Source organism: Psammomys obesus, unplaced genomic scaffold (assembly GCF_907164565.1).
Source record: "Psammomys obesus unplaced genomic scaffold, mPsaObe1.curated_primary_1811, whole genome shotgun sequence".
Taxonomy (NCBI): Eukaryota; Metazoa; Chordata; class Mammalia; order Rodentia; family Muridae; genus Psammomys; species Psammomys obesus.
In genome coordinates this window covers 23,394,578-23,413,752 of record NW_026596079.1, presented here as the reverse complement: position 1 = coordinate 23,413,752, position 19,175 = coordinate 23,394,578, and the positions used below count along the sequence as shown (strand labels likewise).

Sequence of the window (19,175 nt, the reverse complement as noted above, 5' to 3'; positions counted from 1 at the left end):
AGAAAAGAAGGAAGAAAGAAAGAAGAAACAAATGATAACAGAAAAGAAAAGCAGAACAGTTGTGGGTAGTGGGTAAGGGAAATTCCTATTTAATGAACCAGTCTTGGGAGAACAACACAATTAAGACTACTGCTTGTGCATTTAAGGAAGCTGTCATGTCTGTGATCTCCATAGACTACTATGTTATGAAATGTGCTTTCCAGTCACATTGGTCAGAAAATGAGCCAGTGTTTAGTTTCTTAGTCGTATTTATCCTCTCAGGCTCTTTTATATTGGGGTGGGGGTATTTTTTTCTTTTCCCTTCTGTAGTGCCGGAGACTGAACTTCGGTGTGTCAGGCCAGCGCTCCACTAGAAAAGTAAATCCTCCGCTCCCTCATCTTCTGTAGAGTGCATTGTTCTTCAGTTTGATTCACACCACATGATTTTTTTCATCGTTCTTTTCTAGAACAAATAAGAACATGCAATAACTTCCGATCCAAAAAAAAAAAAAAATCTACCATGCCTTTGTAATCCTCGATGCCCGCAGCAGGATGACTACACGGACTCTGTGGCCTTGTTCAAACTGAAGGTTGGTAGTCTTCGCCTGGACAGATCTCTGAGGGGGTCACTCTTCTCTGTACCTTGGTGAGGGGAGGAGAGTTAAGCGGATGCCTTTACCGAAGGCTCTACAGGCCATCTCCCACACCTAAGACAAAGCTTTGTGTATGTGTGTGTTTGTGTGTGTGTGTCCCAACCATTCACGAACACACACACCGCATGTGTAAAATACCATGTTTGTGCTTCCTCATCATTCTTTTCTGCTTTTGATCCCAGCATGGAGGCTTGATAATAACATGTTTTGAAGAAGAAGCCAAAAACGAGGAACGGTATCACTAACAAAATCCACAGCCCAGTTTGCCATGACAGTTAGACATAGATGTGAGGTATGGGACAACATTCCCCAGCAGTCCCTTCTCGTTCTCAAACAACCCTGTCTGCTGAGGGACAAAAAGCGACCCAGAGAGGCGCAGGCCCAGGGACTCCAGGGAATTGCTATTAGCCCACCATCCTTGAATTCAGAGCAGCCTCTTTCCCTTTATCAGCAAAGTGCCAATTTCTACAGAGTCCTAAGAATAACTTAAGTATATAAACCACAACAGATCGATACATTTCTTTTCTCGGGTGCTTTTTCACTGGTAACCTGTAATTTTGTTACAGTATTGAGCTCTCCTAAAATTTCGTGTAAAACTATTTAACTTAGCGCCTAATATTATTAAATAGTTGGATTAACTAGAACTATAGTTGTGTGGTTCAGTGGTGCAAGAATTTCAGTAGAATTAGTTTCAAAGCCTTTGAGTTCGCTTGGCTTTTCAGCAGGCCAGTTTCTTCTGCCCTAGTCGCCCCCCCACCCCCAGATGTATAATGCAAATTAAAGGACTGGCCTGCCCTGGCCTTTTTTAGTTCCCTGCAGTGTGAGTTTCTTTGTTTAGCCAAATGGCAGTGCTTTCAGGCTGGGTGTAGATGGAAGTAGATGAACTACGCAGAGCCCCACTACTGCCCAGTGCCAGTGTGCGCAAGCCAGACGCCTCCCTTCCTGGAGGGTGTTTACACCCTGCAGAAGCCAAGGCTTCGGTTGCTTGTGATCTGAGGTGGGAGCGGAAAGAGCATGAAAGAGATGGCCTGCGAATGTGACTTATGGGTAGAAGACTTGGCCAGCGTGCCAGACCTTGAATTCAATTCCCAGCACTGTTAAAAAAAAAAAAAAAAATCAACCAAATAAGGTTAAAGACATGGTTCTAGGAATTTGAACATAAATATCCATCAGCAACTAGCATGACCTTCAAGGTTTCTGTCAGTAACTGGGGGTCTTTTTAACTGATTAATTTTTCAAGACAGGATCTCACGTAGAGCAGGTGGCTTCAACACTGGCTATGCAGTCCAGGAGGATCTTGAATTCCTGTTTCTCTCTCATCTCTTCCTGTCAAGTACTGGCATTACAGGCATGTACTGCTCTACCTGCTTTATGTGGTGCTAGCGATCCAACTTAGGGCTTTGTGCATGCTATAAAGACACTATCAAAATAATTACATTCCTAGTTCCACCAGAGGCCTTTTTCATATATAGAAGAATTGGCACGTGCTTCACCTCTGCAGCTGATTCCTGAGAAGACACATGATTATCTTGAATTAACTGTATGGAATCTAGATATGGAAATCGCCCAAAGCATCCTGAGTCTGTGGTCAGCTCCCAGTGTAGTTGGATTAGGTATATATGTATATTCAAGTCAACAATCATCAAACCAAAGACTTTGACAACAAACTCTATTTTTGTATTTGTGCTTGAGCATGAGTCTATCCAGTGTGTTGAGAAGGTCCTTTCATGGCCTTTGTGCTGTTTTGAAGCTGGGGTCACTTCTCAGGACATGGCGACAGAGCATGCTCAGTTTGTGGGTGGGACAGAATCAACCTAGAAGGTGCTGATGTATTGAATAGGAGGCAGACTTAGCTTCTCCTTCCCAGGTGAAATATTGATCTAGTTTAATAAGAATTTTTGTTTAGCATAAAGTATTTTAATAAAGAAGGTGTGGTAGTGATTAAATGCAATTCTACCAAACAGATTTGTGTGTTCTTTCAAAACAAATTGGAGTTCTACATTTGATACCTATGATAATATGTCTATGCTAATATGGAAAAACTGTGCGATTCAATTCTTTATTTTCTTTGATCCAAGTGATCGAATTCCAAAAGGTTGTGAAAAAAAGAAAAAGGTGGCAGGCAATCCGCACTGTCCAGTGTTGCAGTTAGTCAGTTTAGGAATGAGTAGCTCCAAGGTGGGTGAAATTTTTTTCTTGCTTGTTTTTCTTCCTTCCTTCCTTCCTTCCTTCCTTCCTTCCTTCCTTCCTTCCTTCCTTCCTTCCTTCCTTCTTCCCTCCCTCCCTCCCTTCCTCCTTCCTCCCTCCCTCCCTCCTTTCTTTCTTTCTTTCTTTCTTTCTTTCTTTCTTTCTTTCTTTCTTTCTTTCTTTCTTTCTCTCCTTCCTTCCTTCCTTCCTTCCTTCCTTCCTTTCTTTCTTTCTTTCTTTTTCTTTTTGGTATTTCGAGACGGGGTTTCTCTGTGTAGGCCTGGCTGTCCTGGAACTTGTTCTGTAGACCAGCTGGACCCAGAGATCCACCTGCCTCTGCCTCCTGAGTGCTAGAATTAAAGTGTGTGTCACCACTGCCCAGCTCAATAGATTTACACAGTTTATGCAGAAGGGTTGACTTCTAAGATCCTTTCTAAGGCTATTAGAAATTTCTGAGGTTTAGAGAATAGTAACACAATTGATTTACCCAAATCCCTAAGCCATTATGACTAGAATTTGAAAATGTTACGTGATCAGAAGGAATGTCAAAAGAACAACATTTGGCATCATTATGTTGCTTGAACTGTGATTCAGAATGAGTCCTGTCAACAGTAACTTTTATATGGTAGTCAGTTCAGATTGTTAGTGTTCTTTAAATGCTTGAAGTAACTGGAAAGGGGGTTCTGATGGGAGGATGCTTGGGTTATTAATGTTCATGAGTAGCGTTATGTCGTCAAGGAAAGGTTAGCTTTATTAAACCTTGCATGACCAGGTTTCAGGGTTTTGTAGAAGTCATCTTGTGACCATTTGACGTGAAGCAGAGGACCACCACTGGTTCATGCCTGATGTTCTTTCCCTTTTTCATTTTGTCATCTAGATTTCATGCTACATATTTTAGAGTTTAGAAATAGTGCTTGTTCCTTCCCACTCCCTCATCCAGGATGTTGCCTCTGAAACTAAAGCGATGGACAGAAGGTGTCAGCATTGATACTCACCCTGTAGCCACCTTCACAAAGGAAGCACACTTGGTCCTGTCTTTCTCTCACTGACAGCTTCCAGAAGCCTATTCTGTATTCCAGCTAACAGACATCACCAGGGGAACACAACCGAAGCAGCCTTCTTTTACCTTGAAGCTGCCAGGATTTCTGTCTAGTGATAAAGTAGAGTTCACAGGACCATTCGGTGGCTCTAGGATTAGACCCAGATCTAAGGAGATTGAGGTGGAGGCTTGCCTGCCTTTGAAATACAGTCCTCAGCTGTGCCCAAGTAGATCCATCTCCTGGCTTGTCCTCCTCTCTAATCCCACTGGCATTGTTTTAATGATCACCACGGACCAGTGACTTTCTGGAGATGAAAATGGGGGCCCACTGCTGCTTGGCTTGCATCAAGGTAAATATTAAGACTGAATTATTAGTTAGGGCAGTGCAAGGAAATGGGGAGGACTATGTGCTTCTGTCTGAGTTCTTTATAGACTGCTTGAAATATACCTAATGCATTATGTGAAAAGAAAGAGAAGAAAAAATAATCACACGCACACACACATAAAATAAAGCAAAAAAGTGAGGTAGAGGGGGCGGTGAGAGAGGTGATGAATAAAAACAACCTTTAAAGAATAAAGGCATTTTTGTCACTTTCAAAGATTAGATTTTTAAGTCTATGGCAGCTTTAAGTCTAGTTGTCAAGTAGCAAAATTGCTCTAAAGAACATGGAAGAAAACAGAGCAAAGGATGAACCTGATAATGCATGGGAAAGAGGTTTTGATTAAAAAAAAAGTGTTAGGGGTGTCTTGAAAACTTTACTTCCTTGAGACTTTTACTGTTGCTCTCTCAAACCAATTATGTGACATTCGTAGATAAAGAAAGCATTCAGGGTGTTCCGGGGTGGATTTGTTCGAAGGTCTTACCTTAGTTTATATTCACAGGCACCCTTGATCTTCCCTCTCCCCCTTGAATGTTAAAAATGGCACGTTTTTCCGAGTTCCGAGGACGGTGTGCCTCTGTTTGGGCAGCTGCAAAAGGGGTCTGGAGAGAACTTGGCATGTTTACCCACTTTTCGAAGGCAGAAACCAGATTGGTGGGTCCACATGTCAAGCAACTTGTGCAGGGATTTGAAGGTAAAGACACTTACCAGAAAGATCGTTGATAGGGTCGCTACCCTCCCAGGCAAGTCTCAAGCTACTGTCATGATTTGCTCTGCATATTTAAATTCGGTTCTGGATCTGAAATGAGCTAATCCCCTCAGCACCCTGGAGAGCTTGATAATTACTTATTTCAGTTCATTCCCAAGAGTGCCTTTCCTGTGTAAGTGTGAGTGTCAGCCTTTTAGTAAAAGGGGTAGCACAGGTTTAAGAAAAAGGAAAAATTAAGCCTCAATCATTTACAGTCTTTACATATGAAAGAATTTACCTCTTAGCTCTCTGTATCTCTGTCCTGCTAAACAAAACTCACCATAGACATGTCAGGACTTCACCCCCCCCCTCCGCCGCCCCGCACACACAAACACACATAGCACAGCAAGAAGTAACCATAAGGCAGTTTCACAAAGAATCCCCATACAACAAGGAAGCCGAAGACTGTGAATAAAATCATTTCTCCATTTTTCTGGTTTTGCTAGTGCATGCACAGATTTTTGTGCCACTGTGTTTCCTAACCTATAATCATTTTAAACAGAGGTCGACCGTTTCAAAAACAATATGGGCTCATATGCAAATATGTAGATTGTGCCAGGCAGTAAGGCATATTTAGAGATACCATTTTCAACTGGGCTCTTTAAGGGCTTTCATTTTGCCTTTTCCCACTTTCATCTTTAGCCATTATCTTTTAATAACGTTGCAGTATTCCTCTGACTCAAAAAAAAAAAAAAAAAAAAAGAGGCAACTCTTTTTAATTACTCAGATTATTTTGCAAAAGCCAAAATAATGATAGCCCATGATAATTTAGTGGACCTCTGCACTACAATGTTTTCCAAGGGTGTTAGCTGGAGTCTCAGAATATCACTGAATACAATCAGTTAATTCCCAGCTACAATATCTCAGCACCTGGCAGGGTTTATAGGATTCATTAGAACCAATTCAGGGTCTTTAGAGTAGTTACAGAATTGGCATCTCAGAGAATCCAGCATAGTGATAAATAATAGTGTCTATAGAAACATTGGAAGTATAGGGACTGGAGTGGGCATCAAAGAAAGCAACTAACAGCTGCTTCAGGAAGCTCTGATCAACTTAGTTGGCTGTTTAGAAAGGTTCTATTTGTGCTGTGTAGCTGCCCACTCATTCAGGCAAGGGATCTGACTACAGTCTGCCATGAACATTTTCCTATGTTTCTGTGGTAAGGTGATGTGGGTGTCTCCATTCAGTTTACACTGTGGGAAAGGAGGGGGGTGTTTGAGAGAAAGAAATAATTAAGTAGAAGCAGGTAGAGTGTGCTTTACATACTGGAGTTGACTCAGTACATACAGTTCTTGGCTCAAGAACTTGGCTCAAAAGAAGGAATGGTGGGATCCATAAACCCTGTTGTTGGAACTAAGGCAAAGTGGATGGGTCATACAGATGGAATGTTGGCAGCCTGGGTTTGGACTATCAATGCCAGCTTCTTAGAGAATTATGGTCTGTGGTAGGTTTGATGGTGATTTGTATAAAGTCCCAATCTCATGGTAACAATCATTTCTTGGAGTTCCCTGTTGGTAGCCCCTTCTCTAGCACACATCCTGATAAGAGCCATCCTGTAGACAGATGTCCTATGTGTATCTCATTCAGGACTTTCTGCTTCCTGAGACACCAAGTCAAGACAGCCAATGAATGTTTGGAATAATGCAAAATGTCTTACTTGCTTATGCTGGAAGGGTTCCAGAAGTTGTTACATCTATTTTAAATATTAATCTCTGATTCCTGTTGCTCTCAGGTTAGGTTAATGGGTGCTCATAACACACTTTGCTGAGTTTTGGATTCAGCCAAGTTTCTATTTCCCGGGAAAAGATGCTAATGTATCACAAAGGAGCAATCCCTATGAATGAACACTTTCCTAGTGTCCTGGTAAGCAATCACTGAACTGAAGGGTTTTCCAGGACTATGCTTTGTTGAAATTCACATTAAAAAAGGAAGTCATATATACATAAAAGGGAAGAGTAAATTCTATGCTGAAGAAGAAACCTAGTGTTGGCTAGATGTGTTCCTTCTCTAGGCACAGAGTGGGGGGGTCATTTGATGCTTCTCTCTAGAACTGTGACTTAAATTGACCTTTGGAAGTTTTCCTAAGTGTGGAAGTGGGACCACTGAGGAAGATTGTGTCCTGCTGCCCTTGGCATCAATCCACAGTGGTCTTTGATGGAAAGAAGGCTATCCTCTTTTGTGTCTGAAGATCTCCTCTAAGGGACAAGAGTATGTATGCATTAGCCAAAGAGAAGTATTTTGTACAGAGTGTCATTATGCCATGTGTTAAGTTGTGCCGGGTACAAAGAACTGAGACTTCAAATATTCCAGCCATCAGGCTTGATTCTTACCTCCCCTTGTGCTATGAGTAATCCAGCTATCCAGTTAAGTGTCAACAGGTAAAGTCTAACAGTATTGTGGCCATATTTACACCACAAACAACTAGGAGTATACTAGGAGTACAGTTTGTCTTAGACAGTCTGAGCCAGAAATAAGACAAGAATTATAAAGAAAAGAGAAAACATCTGTTTTCCTACATGTACCAAATGTGCTATTTTATCCCAGTGTAGTGTTCTCATATAAAGTGGTTCAGCATTGGATGTAACTAACATGATCTAGACATGTTTACATTCCCACCAGGGCCTAATATTTTGAACCCTTCCACTGAGATTGCAGAACTCTTTTTTTCTAAAACATCATGCCGTCTGCACACTTAATGAAATAATCCTGTGGTTGCCATGCTAAAACAGGACTTCTAGTGGAGGGCACAGAGGGAGCCCAAGGGGAACTTGAGTGATGCACAGTGATGAAAACTGGAAGGGAGTTTCCAGCTAATGGTCTGCCAATGACTGCCAACGAGTTGGCACTGTATGTTATGCACCTCATTTGAAAATCCACAGCAAACTAAGATTTTTTTTTCTCCCAAAGTCCATAATCTTGACAAACGTCCATAAAATAGACGTTTTCTCAATTAATCCAGTTAATCTGTCAGTGCTCCAAGGATCTCTTCTGGTGGTGCCATGAGTAAGTCTTTCCCTGGGGAACAGGCCAAGCTCACATCCACTGGCAGGACAGCAGCTTGCAAGGCTAGCATGTTTATAAAGAACCCTCTGCTGCGGCTGCAAGAAAGAAGAAGAAGAAAAAAAAGGGAAACGTGGTTAGCTACTTTCTTCCTAGTCTGACATACCAGCATGCAGCAATTATCTTAAGCAAACCTTAACACCCTTAGGTCAAAGAGAAAGGGCTAGCCAAGATGCGGGTTACTCAACTCAGGATGGATTAGTGGTGACTGGTACTCATGAACAAACCTTGTAGCAGTTGGCAAAACACCATTTCAAGATCCAGGCAATGCTGCCTGGAATGGAGAGCAAAGCTGGGTCTCTGGACTTGGCATTCAGCTCCATGACAGGGGTGCAAAGTGAGACTCCATCTCATATTCCAGAGCTGCATGCATGCACTGGCCAGTACACTATGAGGCTAGAAATGGTGTAAGACATAGTGTGTGTGTGTGTGTGTGTGTGTGTGTGTGTGTGTGTGTGTGTGTGTAGGGATGATTTCATTCACTAGGAATACTGAATAAAACCAAAGAGGAAATATTAGAAGCAGTATGATTAAGAGCGCCTGAGTTCTTTGAAAACAGAGTGAGGATTGGGGCTAGAAGGAGAAAGTCATTCAAATTTGACTAGGGACTGAACTATTTGAACGTTAGTCATGCTTTGGACCTTTGCAATTCTGGACTAGATATATTACCTTCATTTTAACGTTCTAATTTTCCCATTATTTTATCTGGCTACTGCCAACAGTTCTCCACACACAGGTCCTCAATAATTCATTATCATGGGTATACATGAGTGCTTTTTCCAAGACTTCAACATTAGTTTTATTTAATACACAAAATGAATGGACAATAGTGGGAGTTATTGATAAAAGAGAAGCACCCCTAGGTTTTGAGTCCAGGTGGCTGTACAAAATACAAGAAGATACATAATTCATAAGCAAGGGTTTGATTAAAACTTGTTATTTATGAGAAAATGTAAAGCAAAAGGTCCTCTTGTAAATATATTAAATATCAAATAGTGACACACACTTCAGATAAGGTTGTAATGCAAGCAGAATGCTAATACATTGCTCATGGCATTGTAAACTGGAAAAATAACATCCATTTATTTAAAAATCATTAAAAATTCATATACACTGATCTAGTGATCTCATTCCTAGTAGTGTACCCCAGGGAAAGATATAAAAAAAATACAAGAAGCTCTGAGCAAAAATCTGTAAGTGAGAGGTTATTTATACTAAAGAAAAAAAAATCAAACAATTCTGTTGTTGAAATTTAAGTAAATTATAGTACATTAGTAAGATGGATGATTACATGACCATTAAAATACTAATATGATAATTATATAGTAATAGGATAAACATTTATGATATGCTATAATATATAATATAATATATGTATAAATGAACTGCAAGTGAAAATGGAAAATGTGCTACTAGTACTATTGTTGAAATGTTTTCCAAAACAGTAAGAAGATTTAGGCTCATTATGTGCAAACTCCTAAGCAATGATTCACTAATATATCATGGTAGTTGACATTCACCACTGCTACCTAGACAAACAATACTTCATACTTTCACACAGAAAATGATACCCCATTGTCATTGAGAGAGACAGAACAGAGATAGATAGATAGATAGATAGATAGAGTTAGAGAGAGAGAGAGAGAGAGTAATGTAGAGAAAAAATATCCAGGTCAACCTATAAGTATGCCATCTCCATACAGCCCTGAGGCACAGCATAGATTTCGAGCAAACTGACACAGCATGGTACCATATTCTTGAGGATGTCATTACAGTCAGATCTGGGAGATCTGTGTATATCCTTGGAAAAAAGCCAACAAGGTAAAATTCCAACAGGAATAATGACAGTTAAGAATTGAGCCCTGCTGAGTTACTATGCTTACACCTTTGTTTGGGAAATTCTAGGTCTATCATCCAAATAGTTGTGCTGTCTATATGGATTTCCAAGAGCTCATGGAGGGCAGGTGTGTCTAATTTGCATCATGGATTTAACCTTAGCCTATTATACTTGAATGGTTTTTCACCTTCAGTGTCCAATACTCTTCTTAGGGAAAGAAAAAATAAATCTCCATTTCACCAGTAAGGAAATCAAGGCCCCTAGTGTTACTAGCCTAAGGTTATACAGGTCACAGGGTCCAAGTTGTAGTCAGAGATAGGTATGTTCTACCCCTGCGATGCAGAAGTGTAATGGGTCGGAAATATAAAATACAAGTGCTCAGAGTCTTTCTCCACCAACCTCCTCTCCAGGGTGGGATTCTGTATCTATCCGCAAGTTCAATCATAACAATGAAAGGCAATGGCACACAGGGTAGAGAACTGGAGTAGAAATTAATTTGTATCAGCAGGAATAGCGAGATGTTCTTAAAGAATATGAATATACAAGGCAGTAGAGACCACAGACAAATTAGGGTTTTGGGGATTGACAAGCTATTGGGACATGATGATCACAGGCATGATTCTTGGGAAGACATATGGTCAAAGAAGGAAGTACATTGTGGCATAATGCTGTTTTTTTACATTTTTCTACTACATTAGATCAACCTTCATTGTCCACTAATGTTTTTTGCAGTTAGTTTTGGGTGTTTTTAATGGATCACCATGTTGTATTAGGTTCAATGGAAACAAGAAGGCAATATTTACTCAAGGTGGATACACCATGCACTCAGTTAAGTTAGAATCTGAACCTAAGCTGGGCTTGTGATACACAACTTTAACCCCGTTACTGCAGAGACAGAGATGGGAGGATCCTCTTCGAGTTCCAGGCCAGTCTGGTCTACAAAGCTAGTTCCAGAACAGCCAGAGCTGGTACACAGAGAAACCTTGTCTTGAAAAATAAGGTAAAATAGAACAAAACAAAAAAACCTTGAACCTTAATCTTTCTACCACATATGCTTCGTGATGGGCTTTTCTGTCATCACTAGAGATTTTAGTCATCACTAGACTATTTATTTATTGTGTCTGTGGGTATATGTATATGGGCATGCACATGCCACCATTAATGTTTGGAGGTCAGAAGATATCTTGAGGTAGTTGGTTGTCTTCTTCTAATGTGTGGGATCTGGGGATAGAGCTCAGGTTGTCAGGCTGCACATGTCCTAAATCCACTTGGCTATCTCCTGCCCTCACGAGAGCCTTTTGTTTTTAGCCCTAGAAATAATATTTTAAGAGCTGCCTGAAGGGAGCCAGAGCAGTGGCTCAGTGGGTAATGTACTTGTCACTTAAGCATGAGGGCCCGAGTTCAGATATCCAACTCCTAAATAAAACCTGAGTTCTCTTTCAGGTATGGTGGTGCATGTCTGTAAGCACAACATTCGGGACACTGAGGCAGTAAGGTGTCTGTGAGTTTGAGGCAAGCCTGGTCTAAAAAGGAAATTCCAGGCCAGCCAGAGCTATACAGTGAGACCCTGTTTCAAAACAAAAACAAATGACTAAAAGCTGGGTGTGTGATGTATGTCTGTAGTCTCAGTGCTGGGAGGCCAGAGGCAGGAGGATCCTTGGACTTCACTGGCCAGTCAGTCTAGCTAATCTATGAACTCTAGGTTCATTGAGATCCTGTCTCACAAACAAAATGAAAAACAATAGAAGACATGAAAACCCAGCCTCTGGCCTTCACACAAGTATGTCTACAAGCATAAGGTACATACCCACAGGCGTGCACTACATGAATGGGGCTGAGGATAATAACTCGGTACAGTAGCATGACTAGTATTAATGACACTATGTTCAATCTCAGCACTGAATAAACCCAGTATGCACCTATGATCCCATGGAGAGGGGAGACAGGAAGATCAGGAGTTCAAGGTCATTCTTAGCTATGAAGTAAATCTGAGGGCTACACCACACTACAAGAGACCTATTCTCAAAACAAAACAAAAACAGAGTTGCCTGCTTTTTGATCATCCCCCCACCCCCACTCCAGCAAGGCTGCCTTGCCAGGTCACAGGGAAAGATGAGGCTTGATGAGCAGGGGTGGGTTTGGGGGTTTCCCTTTTCTGATAAGAAGGGGAGGGGGGATAGGAGGAAAAGGGAGGGAGGGTGAGACTGGGAGGATAATAGGGAGGGCCTATCATTGGGATGTAAAGTGAATAAATAAATTAATAATAGAAATATCTTAACTATTTAATGTTCAATGTCGTTAATAATCCTATTGTTTAACAAGCTAAACTCTATAATTGAAACAAATTTAGAAATTAATTAGAACAAAACAAAACACCTAAAACAAACAAAAAAACAAAACAAACAACAAAATAAAATACATTTGGTCAAATACAAAATGGCAATTTGTACTTGGCATCTCTGACTCTCTGTTGAGTGGGAGGAAAGCCATCTTTTATATGGTACCTGCTTTGGGCTCCTGCCACCTCTGCTGCAGCTATATCAGAATTATTGTAGCTCCCCATTTTCTTTTTTTTTTTTTTGTATTTTATTTTTTTCTTATCAGTTACATTTTATTAACTCTGTACCCCAGCCATGTCCTGATCCCTCATTCCCTCCCAGTCCCTCCCTCCCTCATCTCCACCATGCCCCTTGCCAAGTCCACTGATAGGGGGGACCTCCTCCCCATTCATCTGATCCTGTTTTATCAGGTATCTTCAGGACTGGCTGCAAAGCTCTCCTCTGTGGCTTAACATGACTGCTCCTCCCTTGGGTGGTGGGGAGGCCAAAGAGCCAGTCATTGAGTTCCTGTTAGAAATAGTCCTTGTTCCCCTCACTATGGGAAACCAATTGGTTACTGAGCTACCACAGGCTACATCTGAGCAGAGGTTCTAGGTTACATTCATACATGGTCCTTGGTTGCATGTCAGTCTCAGAAAAGACCCTGTGCCCAGATATATTTGGTCCTTGTGGAGCTCCTATCCTTTCCTCATCAGACTAACTCCCCTTCTTTCTTATGATTCCCTGTACTCTGCCAAAGGTTTGGTCATGAGTCTTTGCTTTGAAAACACTGCTAGTTAGAGTCTTTCCAATGCGCTCAGTAGACTCCTGTCAATGTTCAATGTGCATCCCATCTGTCTTTCAAAATGAGGATTGATAATCTTACCCCATGTCTGCTCTCTTGATTATCTTTTTTAGGTGTATAGATTTCATTATGTTTATCATATCTTATAGGTCTATATAAGTGAGTATATACCGTATTTGTCTTTCTTTTTCTGGGATATTTCACTCAGGATGATCTTTTCTAGATCCCACCATTTGCCTGCAAATTTCATGATTTCCTCCTTTTTGATTGCTGAGTAGTATTCCATTGTGTAAAAATACCACAATTTCTGTACCCATTCTTCCGTTGATGGACATCTGGGTTGTTTCCAGGTCCTGGCTATTACAAATAAAGCTGCTATAAACATGGTTGAGCAAATATCCCTTTTGTGTACTTGAGCAAACTTTGGGTATATACCTAGCAGTGGTATAGCTGGCTCTTGAGGAAGCACTATTCCTAATTGTCTTAGAAAGTGCCAGATAGATTTCCAGAGTGGTTGTACCAGTTTACATTCCCACCAGCAGTGGAGGAGGGTTCCCCTTTCTCCACAACCTCTCCAGCATGTGTTGTCCCTTGAGTTTTTCATTTTGGCCATTCTGATGGGTGTAAGGTGATATCTCAGGGTCGTTTTGATTTGCATTTCCCTGATGGCTAATGAGGATGAGCATTTCTTTAAGTGTTTCTCTGCCATTCGATATTCCTCTGTCGAGAATTCTCTGTTTAGCTCTGTTCCCCATTTTTTAATGGGATTACTTGGTTTGCTGCTTTTCAGCTTCTTTAGTTCTTTGTATATACTCGATATTAGTCCTCTGTCAGATAAAGGGTTAGTGAAGATTCTTTCCCAATCTGTAGGCAGGCGTTTTGTTTTGATGACAATGTCCTTTGCTTTACAGAAGCTGTTCAGTTTCATGAGGTCCCATTTATTGATTGTTGCTCTTAGAGCCTGTGCTGTTGGTGTTCTGTTCAGGAAGTTGTCTCCTGTGCCAATGAGTTCTAGGCTGTTCCCCACTTTTTCTTCTAACAGATTTAGAGTATCTGGTTTTATGTTGAGGTCTTTGATCCACTTGGACTTTAGTTTTGTGCAGGGTGATAAATATAGATCTATTTTCATTTTTCTGCATGTGGACATCCAGTTGGACCAGCACCATTTGTTGAAGATGCTGTCTTTTTTCCATTGAATGGTTTTGGCTTCTTTGTCAAATATCGAGTATTCATAGGTGTGTGGGTTTATTTCTGGATCTTCTATGTGGTTCCATTGATCCTCCTTTCTGTTTTTATGCCAATACCATGCAGTTTTTATTACTATTGCTTTGTAGTACAACTTGAGATCGGGGATAGAGATACCTCCAGATGATCTGTTGTTGTACAGGATAGTTTTGGAGATTCTGGGTTTTTTGTTTCTCCATATGAAGCTGAGAATCTTTTTTTCAAGGTCTGTAAAGAATTGAGTTGGTATTTTGATGGGAATTGCATTGAATCTGTAGATTGCTTTTGGCAGGATGGCCATTTTCACAATGTTAATCCTACCAATCCATGAGCACGGGAGATCTTTCCATCTTCTGAGATCTTCAATTTCTTTCTTCAGAGACTTGAAGTTTTTCTCAAACAGGTCTTTCACTTGCTTGGTTAGAGTCACCCCAAGGTACTTTATGTGGTTAGTGGCTATTGTGAAGGGTGTTGTTTCCCTAATTTCTTTCTCGGACCTTTGTCTTTGGTATACAGGAGGGCTTCTGATTTTTTTGAGTTGATTTTGTATCCTGCCACTTTGCTGAAGGTGTTTATCAGCTGGAGGAGTTCTCTGGTTGAATTTTGGGGGTCGCTCATATATACTATCATATCATCTGCGAATAGTGACACTTTGACCTCTTCCTTTCCGATTTGTATCCCCTTGATCTCCTTTAGTTGTCTTATTGCTCTGGCTAGGACTTCAAGTACTATGTTGAAGAGGTAGGGAGAGAGTGGGCAGCCTTGTCTTGTCCCTGATTTCAGTGGGATTGATTTAAGTTTCTCTCCATTGAGTTTGATGTTGGCTATAGGCTTGCTGTATATTGCCTTTACTATCTTTAGGTATGTGCCTTGTATCCCTGATCTCTCCAAGACTTTAAACATGAATGGGTGTTGGACTTTGTCAAACGCTTTTTCAGCATCTAAGGAGATGATCATGTGGTTTTTCTCCTTCAGTTTGTTTATGTGGTGGATTACATTGATGGATTTCCGTATGTTGAACCACCCTTGCATGCCTGGGATGAAGCCTACTTGGTCGTGGTGGATGATATCTTTGATGTGTTCTTGGATTCGGTTTGCAAGTATTTTATTGAGTATTTTTGCGTCAATGTTCATAAGAGAGATAGGTCTGAAGTTCTCTTTTTTGGTTGGGTCTTTGTGTGGTTTAGGTATCAGGGTGACTGTTGCTTCATAGAATGAGTTTAGTAATGTATCTTCTGTTTCTATTTTGTGGAATACTTTGAGGAGAATTGGTGTGAGCACTTCTTTGAAGGTCTGGTAGAATTCCACGCTGAAACCATCTGGCCCAGGGCTTTTTTTGGAGGGGAGACTGTGAATGACTGCTTCAATTTCCTTGGGTGATATAGGGCTGTTCAGTCTTTCTACCTGATCTTGACTTAATGTTGGAAGATGGAATCTATCAAGAAAATTGTCCATTTCATTTGGATTTTCAAATTTTGTGGCATATAGGCTTTTGTAGTATGACCTAATGATTGTTTGAATTTCCTCAGTGTCTGTAGTTATTTCACCCTTTTCATCTCTGATTTTGTTGATTTGGATAGATTCTCTCTGCTTTTTAGTTAGTTTGGCTAAGGGTTTGTCTATCTTGTTGATTTTCTCAAAGAACCAGCTTTTTGTTTCATTGATTCTTTGAATAATTTTATTTGTTTCTAATTGATTGATTTCAGCCCTGAGTTTGATTATTTCCAGCCTTCTGCTCCTCTTGGGTGTATCTGCTTTTTTTTTTTTCTAGGGTTTTCAGTTGGGCCATTAAGTTGTTTGTATGTGATGTTACGAATTTCTTCTTGCAGGCACTTAGTGTTATAAATTTTCCCCTGAGCACTGCTTTCAGTGTGTCCCATAAATTTGGGTATGTTGTGCCTTCATTTTCATTGAATTCTATGAAGTCTTTAATTTCTTTCTTTATTTCTTCCTTAATCCAGCTGTCGTTGAGTAACAGGTTGTTCAGTTTCCATGTGCGTGTAGGCAGTTTGTTATTTCTGTTGTTGTTGAGGTCCAGCTTAAGTCCATGATGGTCAGATAGAATACAAGGGATTATTTCAATTTTTTTGTATCTGTTGAGGCTTTCTTTATGACCAACTATATGGTCTATTTTGGAGAACGCTCCATGCGGTGCTGAAAAGAAGGTATACTCTTTTGAGTTTGGATGAAAAGATCTGTAGACGTCTATTAGGTCCATTTGATTTAGGGTCTCTGTAAGTGTTTTTATTTCCCTATTTGTTTTCTGTCTAGTTGATCTGTCCCTTGGTGAGAGTGTAGCTCCCCATTTTCACTGCAACAATTCTGGCCTATGTTCCAACCTCTTTCTTTTCAGATGCTTTCTCTGTATACCTCTGACACCATGAATACTCTCTCTATCTTCCAGGACCTCCTCCCTCAAGCAGTCACATACTTTACAAAATTTTCTCTCTTTTTAGACACAGTTAAGAACTCTCTCCTGTATTATAGCATTGTTTCTTAAACTTTTGTCACCAAATCCTCAACAAATTCTTTATTTAATATAACTATCAACCCCCCCTTTTTTTTTTTTACACTCAGGGACTTGATTATGTCCAGTGAGCATTCTACCAAGAAGCAATGCCTCAAGTATCCTCTTAACTTTCTGAGGGTGTTGCCATGTCTTTTTTTGTGTCTTCTTAAAATACCATGCAGTATCAGATATAAAGCAGTGCTTGACACATAGTTGTGAGATTAAGAAAAAAATGATGTTGATGAATTCAGTTTTTTCGGTTGTTTAATCTAGTTTGCATTCTTGCACTTAATCATATTTAGTCCAGAGTATGGGACAAGCAGTGAAACTTCCAAACACAGTGGTCATGAGCTTGTGTTCTGAATGATCTCTGCTCACTTCCAGGGCTCATCACTTACCAGCTGTGTGATGTAAAACTATGATTTTTTCTTTTTCAAAACTCAGTTACTTCATCTTTAAAATAGGTAACATAATCTCCACCTCACTGGGTTGCTGTGATGACAAAATTAGGTCATAGGAAAAGCTCTTTGTACCATGTTTAGCAAATAAGAGATAACTGATGGGTGACCGCTTCTGTTGTTTTATTATTATCCCAAGCTCCCAAAGCTCCATTGAAAAACCAGAGATACAAATATCTCCATGTTCAAGAGCTAGGAAAAGAAACAAAACAGTCATACGTCAGGCCTTTCTGTTCTGTCCCCACCTGTCAGTTCACAATTGCTGTACCCTGGTTCCACTCTCCTCTTGATTAGTGCAGACATTCAGACAGTTGCCTAATAAACGGAGGTTCTAACACTTCAAAGGCAGGAAGTTGCTTGCTTAGCAGGCAACAGCCAGCTTGGCTGAGGGATCAGGAACAGATTTTGGACTTAAGTGTTCAGCTTTACCTCCTTTCACCCCAGCAACAAGAATGAAGGTTTGGCACGTTTGGAGGAAAGATACTATATCAGGTACACCCACATCATGATCTGAAAGAGCAAATAAGATTTTTCCCTTGAAAAGTCTTCCATTAAGAAAGAAAGGGACATGCCTTTGTGAAAGAATGTGTCTTTCATGGGACTTTAAGTTTGAGGTCTTTGGGGGTGGGCCTGAATTGCTCTTGGATATGTTTTTGTAGTTTATATCAGGTGGGAGTTAGTGCCACAGTTGCCCCAAAGAACAGACAATAAGCAGATCTAGGATTTACTGAGCAGGCACTGTGGGCCAGCTAGGACTTTATAGACAGTCATTTGCTGGAACTCTGGTGCCATTTTGCAGTGTTATAAGCACCTGTTGAGAGGGGGGCAGATACATGAATTTGTCACTGCCTTGTGGCTAGATGGATAGGGCTGAGACCAGAATGCAGACCTGCTCTCACCACAAACCTTTCCTCACTGTGAATGCAGGTTAGGAAAAGAAAATCTCTAACTCCAATAGGAATAGAGAGAAGCAAGTAATTGTGTTGTGTAAAAGAATTTTCATTAAACACAAGCCCTTGCTATGGAGTGTTGTAGAAGTCTAACATACAGAATGGCAGTTCATTTCTCTTTTAACAGCTTATAGCCTCCCGCAGCATGGCTGGGTGGTTTTCCGATGAGTACCGTTTTGCTCTGTGGGAGACACCTGGCCCAGTCTGGAAGACATCTCTGGCTGTCACTCACAGAGGTCAACACTAGCATCTAGTGAGTCGAGGTCCGGACACCACTAACTGTCTAGAATGCATAGGATGGCTCCCCAACAAAGGCTATTCCAGCTTGAAATGTCAGATGTGCTGAGGCTGGTTGAGCAGACACACTTCTTTGCTTATTTTCTATTCTTGGTTGTGAGCCAGTTATATCACTCTCAAAATAGGTCAAGATAACACCCACCCAAGTGGGCCTCTTGCGTGCGTAGGAAATAAGGCTAATTTCAAACCTTGCTCCCCTCTTCTAGTCATCATTTTCTCATTTTATTTGATTTTTATATTCAATGCAATCAAAATCTCTAAAACTAAATCACTCCGAACTTCTAGAACCCTCACAGGCATGCCATTATAAGAATCAAGATTGGATGATTTAGATGGCTATGCTCAATTAATTAATTAGCATTCATGGAAGAAGTTACAAGCTAATGGGAGGACAAAGGATGACTTATGTGGCCATAAAACTAAGCTTTTCTAGCAGGGCTTCTGGTAGGCGATAGTATATGTGTTTTTGGTGGTACTGGTTCCATTTCTACTACTCCTTGTCCCCAGAAGATAAAAGGGGGTATCATGTCTTTTCACTGAGAATGTGACTAAGGAATTGAGTTTATGACTTTACCCTCCATCTATGTGAATAGAGAGGTCAAATTCTCTAATAAGATGATGTCAGAATGGCACAAGACATGCAAGAAGAGTAACAACAACAACAACAAACTAATGATGTGTGTGTATCTATCTATCTATCTATCTATCTATCTATCTATCTATCTATCTAT

At 40.5% G+C, this 19,175-nt stretch overlaps 1 protein-coding gene across 1 annotated transcript in view; it reads right to left on the bottom strand.

The window, feature by feature from the left end:
* Window positions 1-4,453: 4,453 nt before the first annotated feature.
* The window catches only part of Samd12 (sterile alpha motif domain containing 12), a 453,403-nt gene continuing 438,681 nt past the window's right edge, over window positions 4,454-19,175 (bottom strand). Inside the window, exon 5 of the mRNA XM_055626400.1 lies at window positions 4,454-8,084. Coding sequence (XP_055482375.1) covers window positions 8,062-8,084 — 23 coding nt within the window. The 3' untranslated portion in view covers window positions 4,454-8,061. The remainder of the gene's footprint in view (window positions 8,085-19,175) is intronic.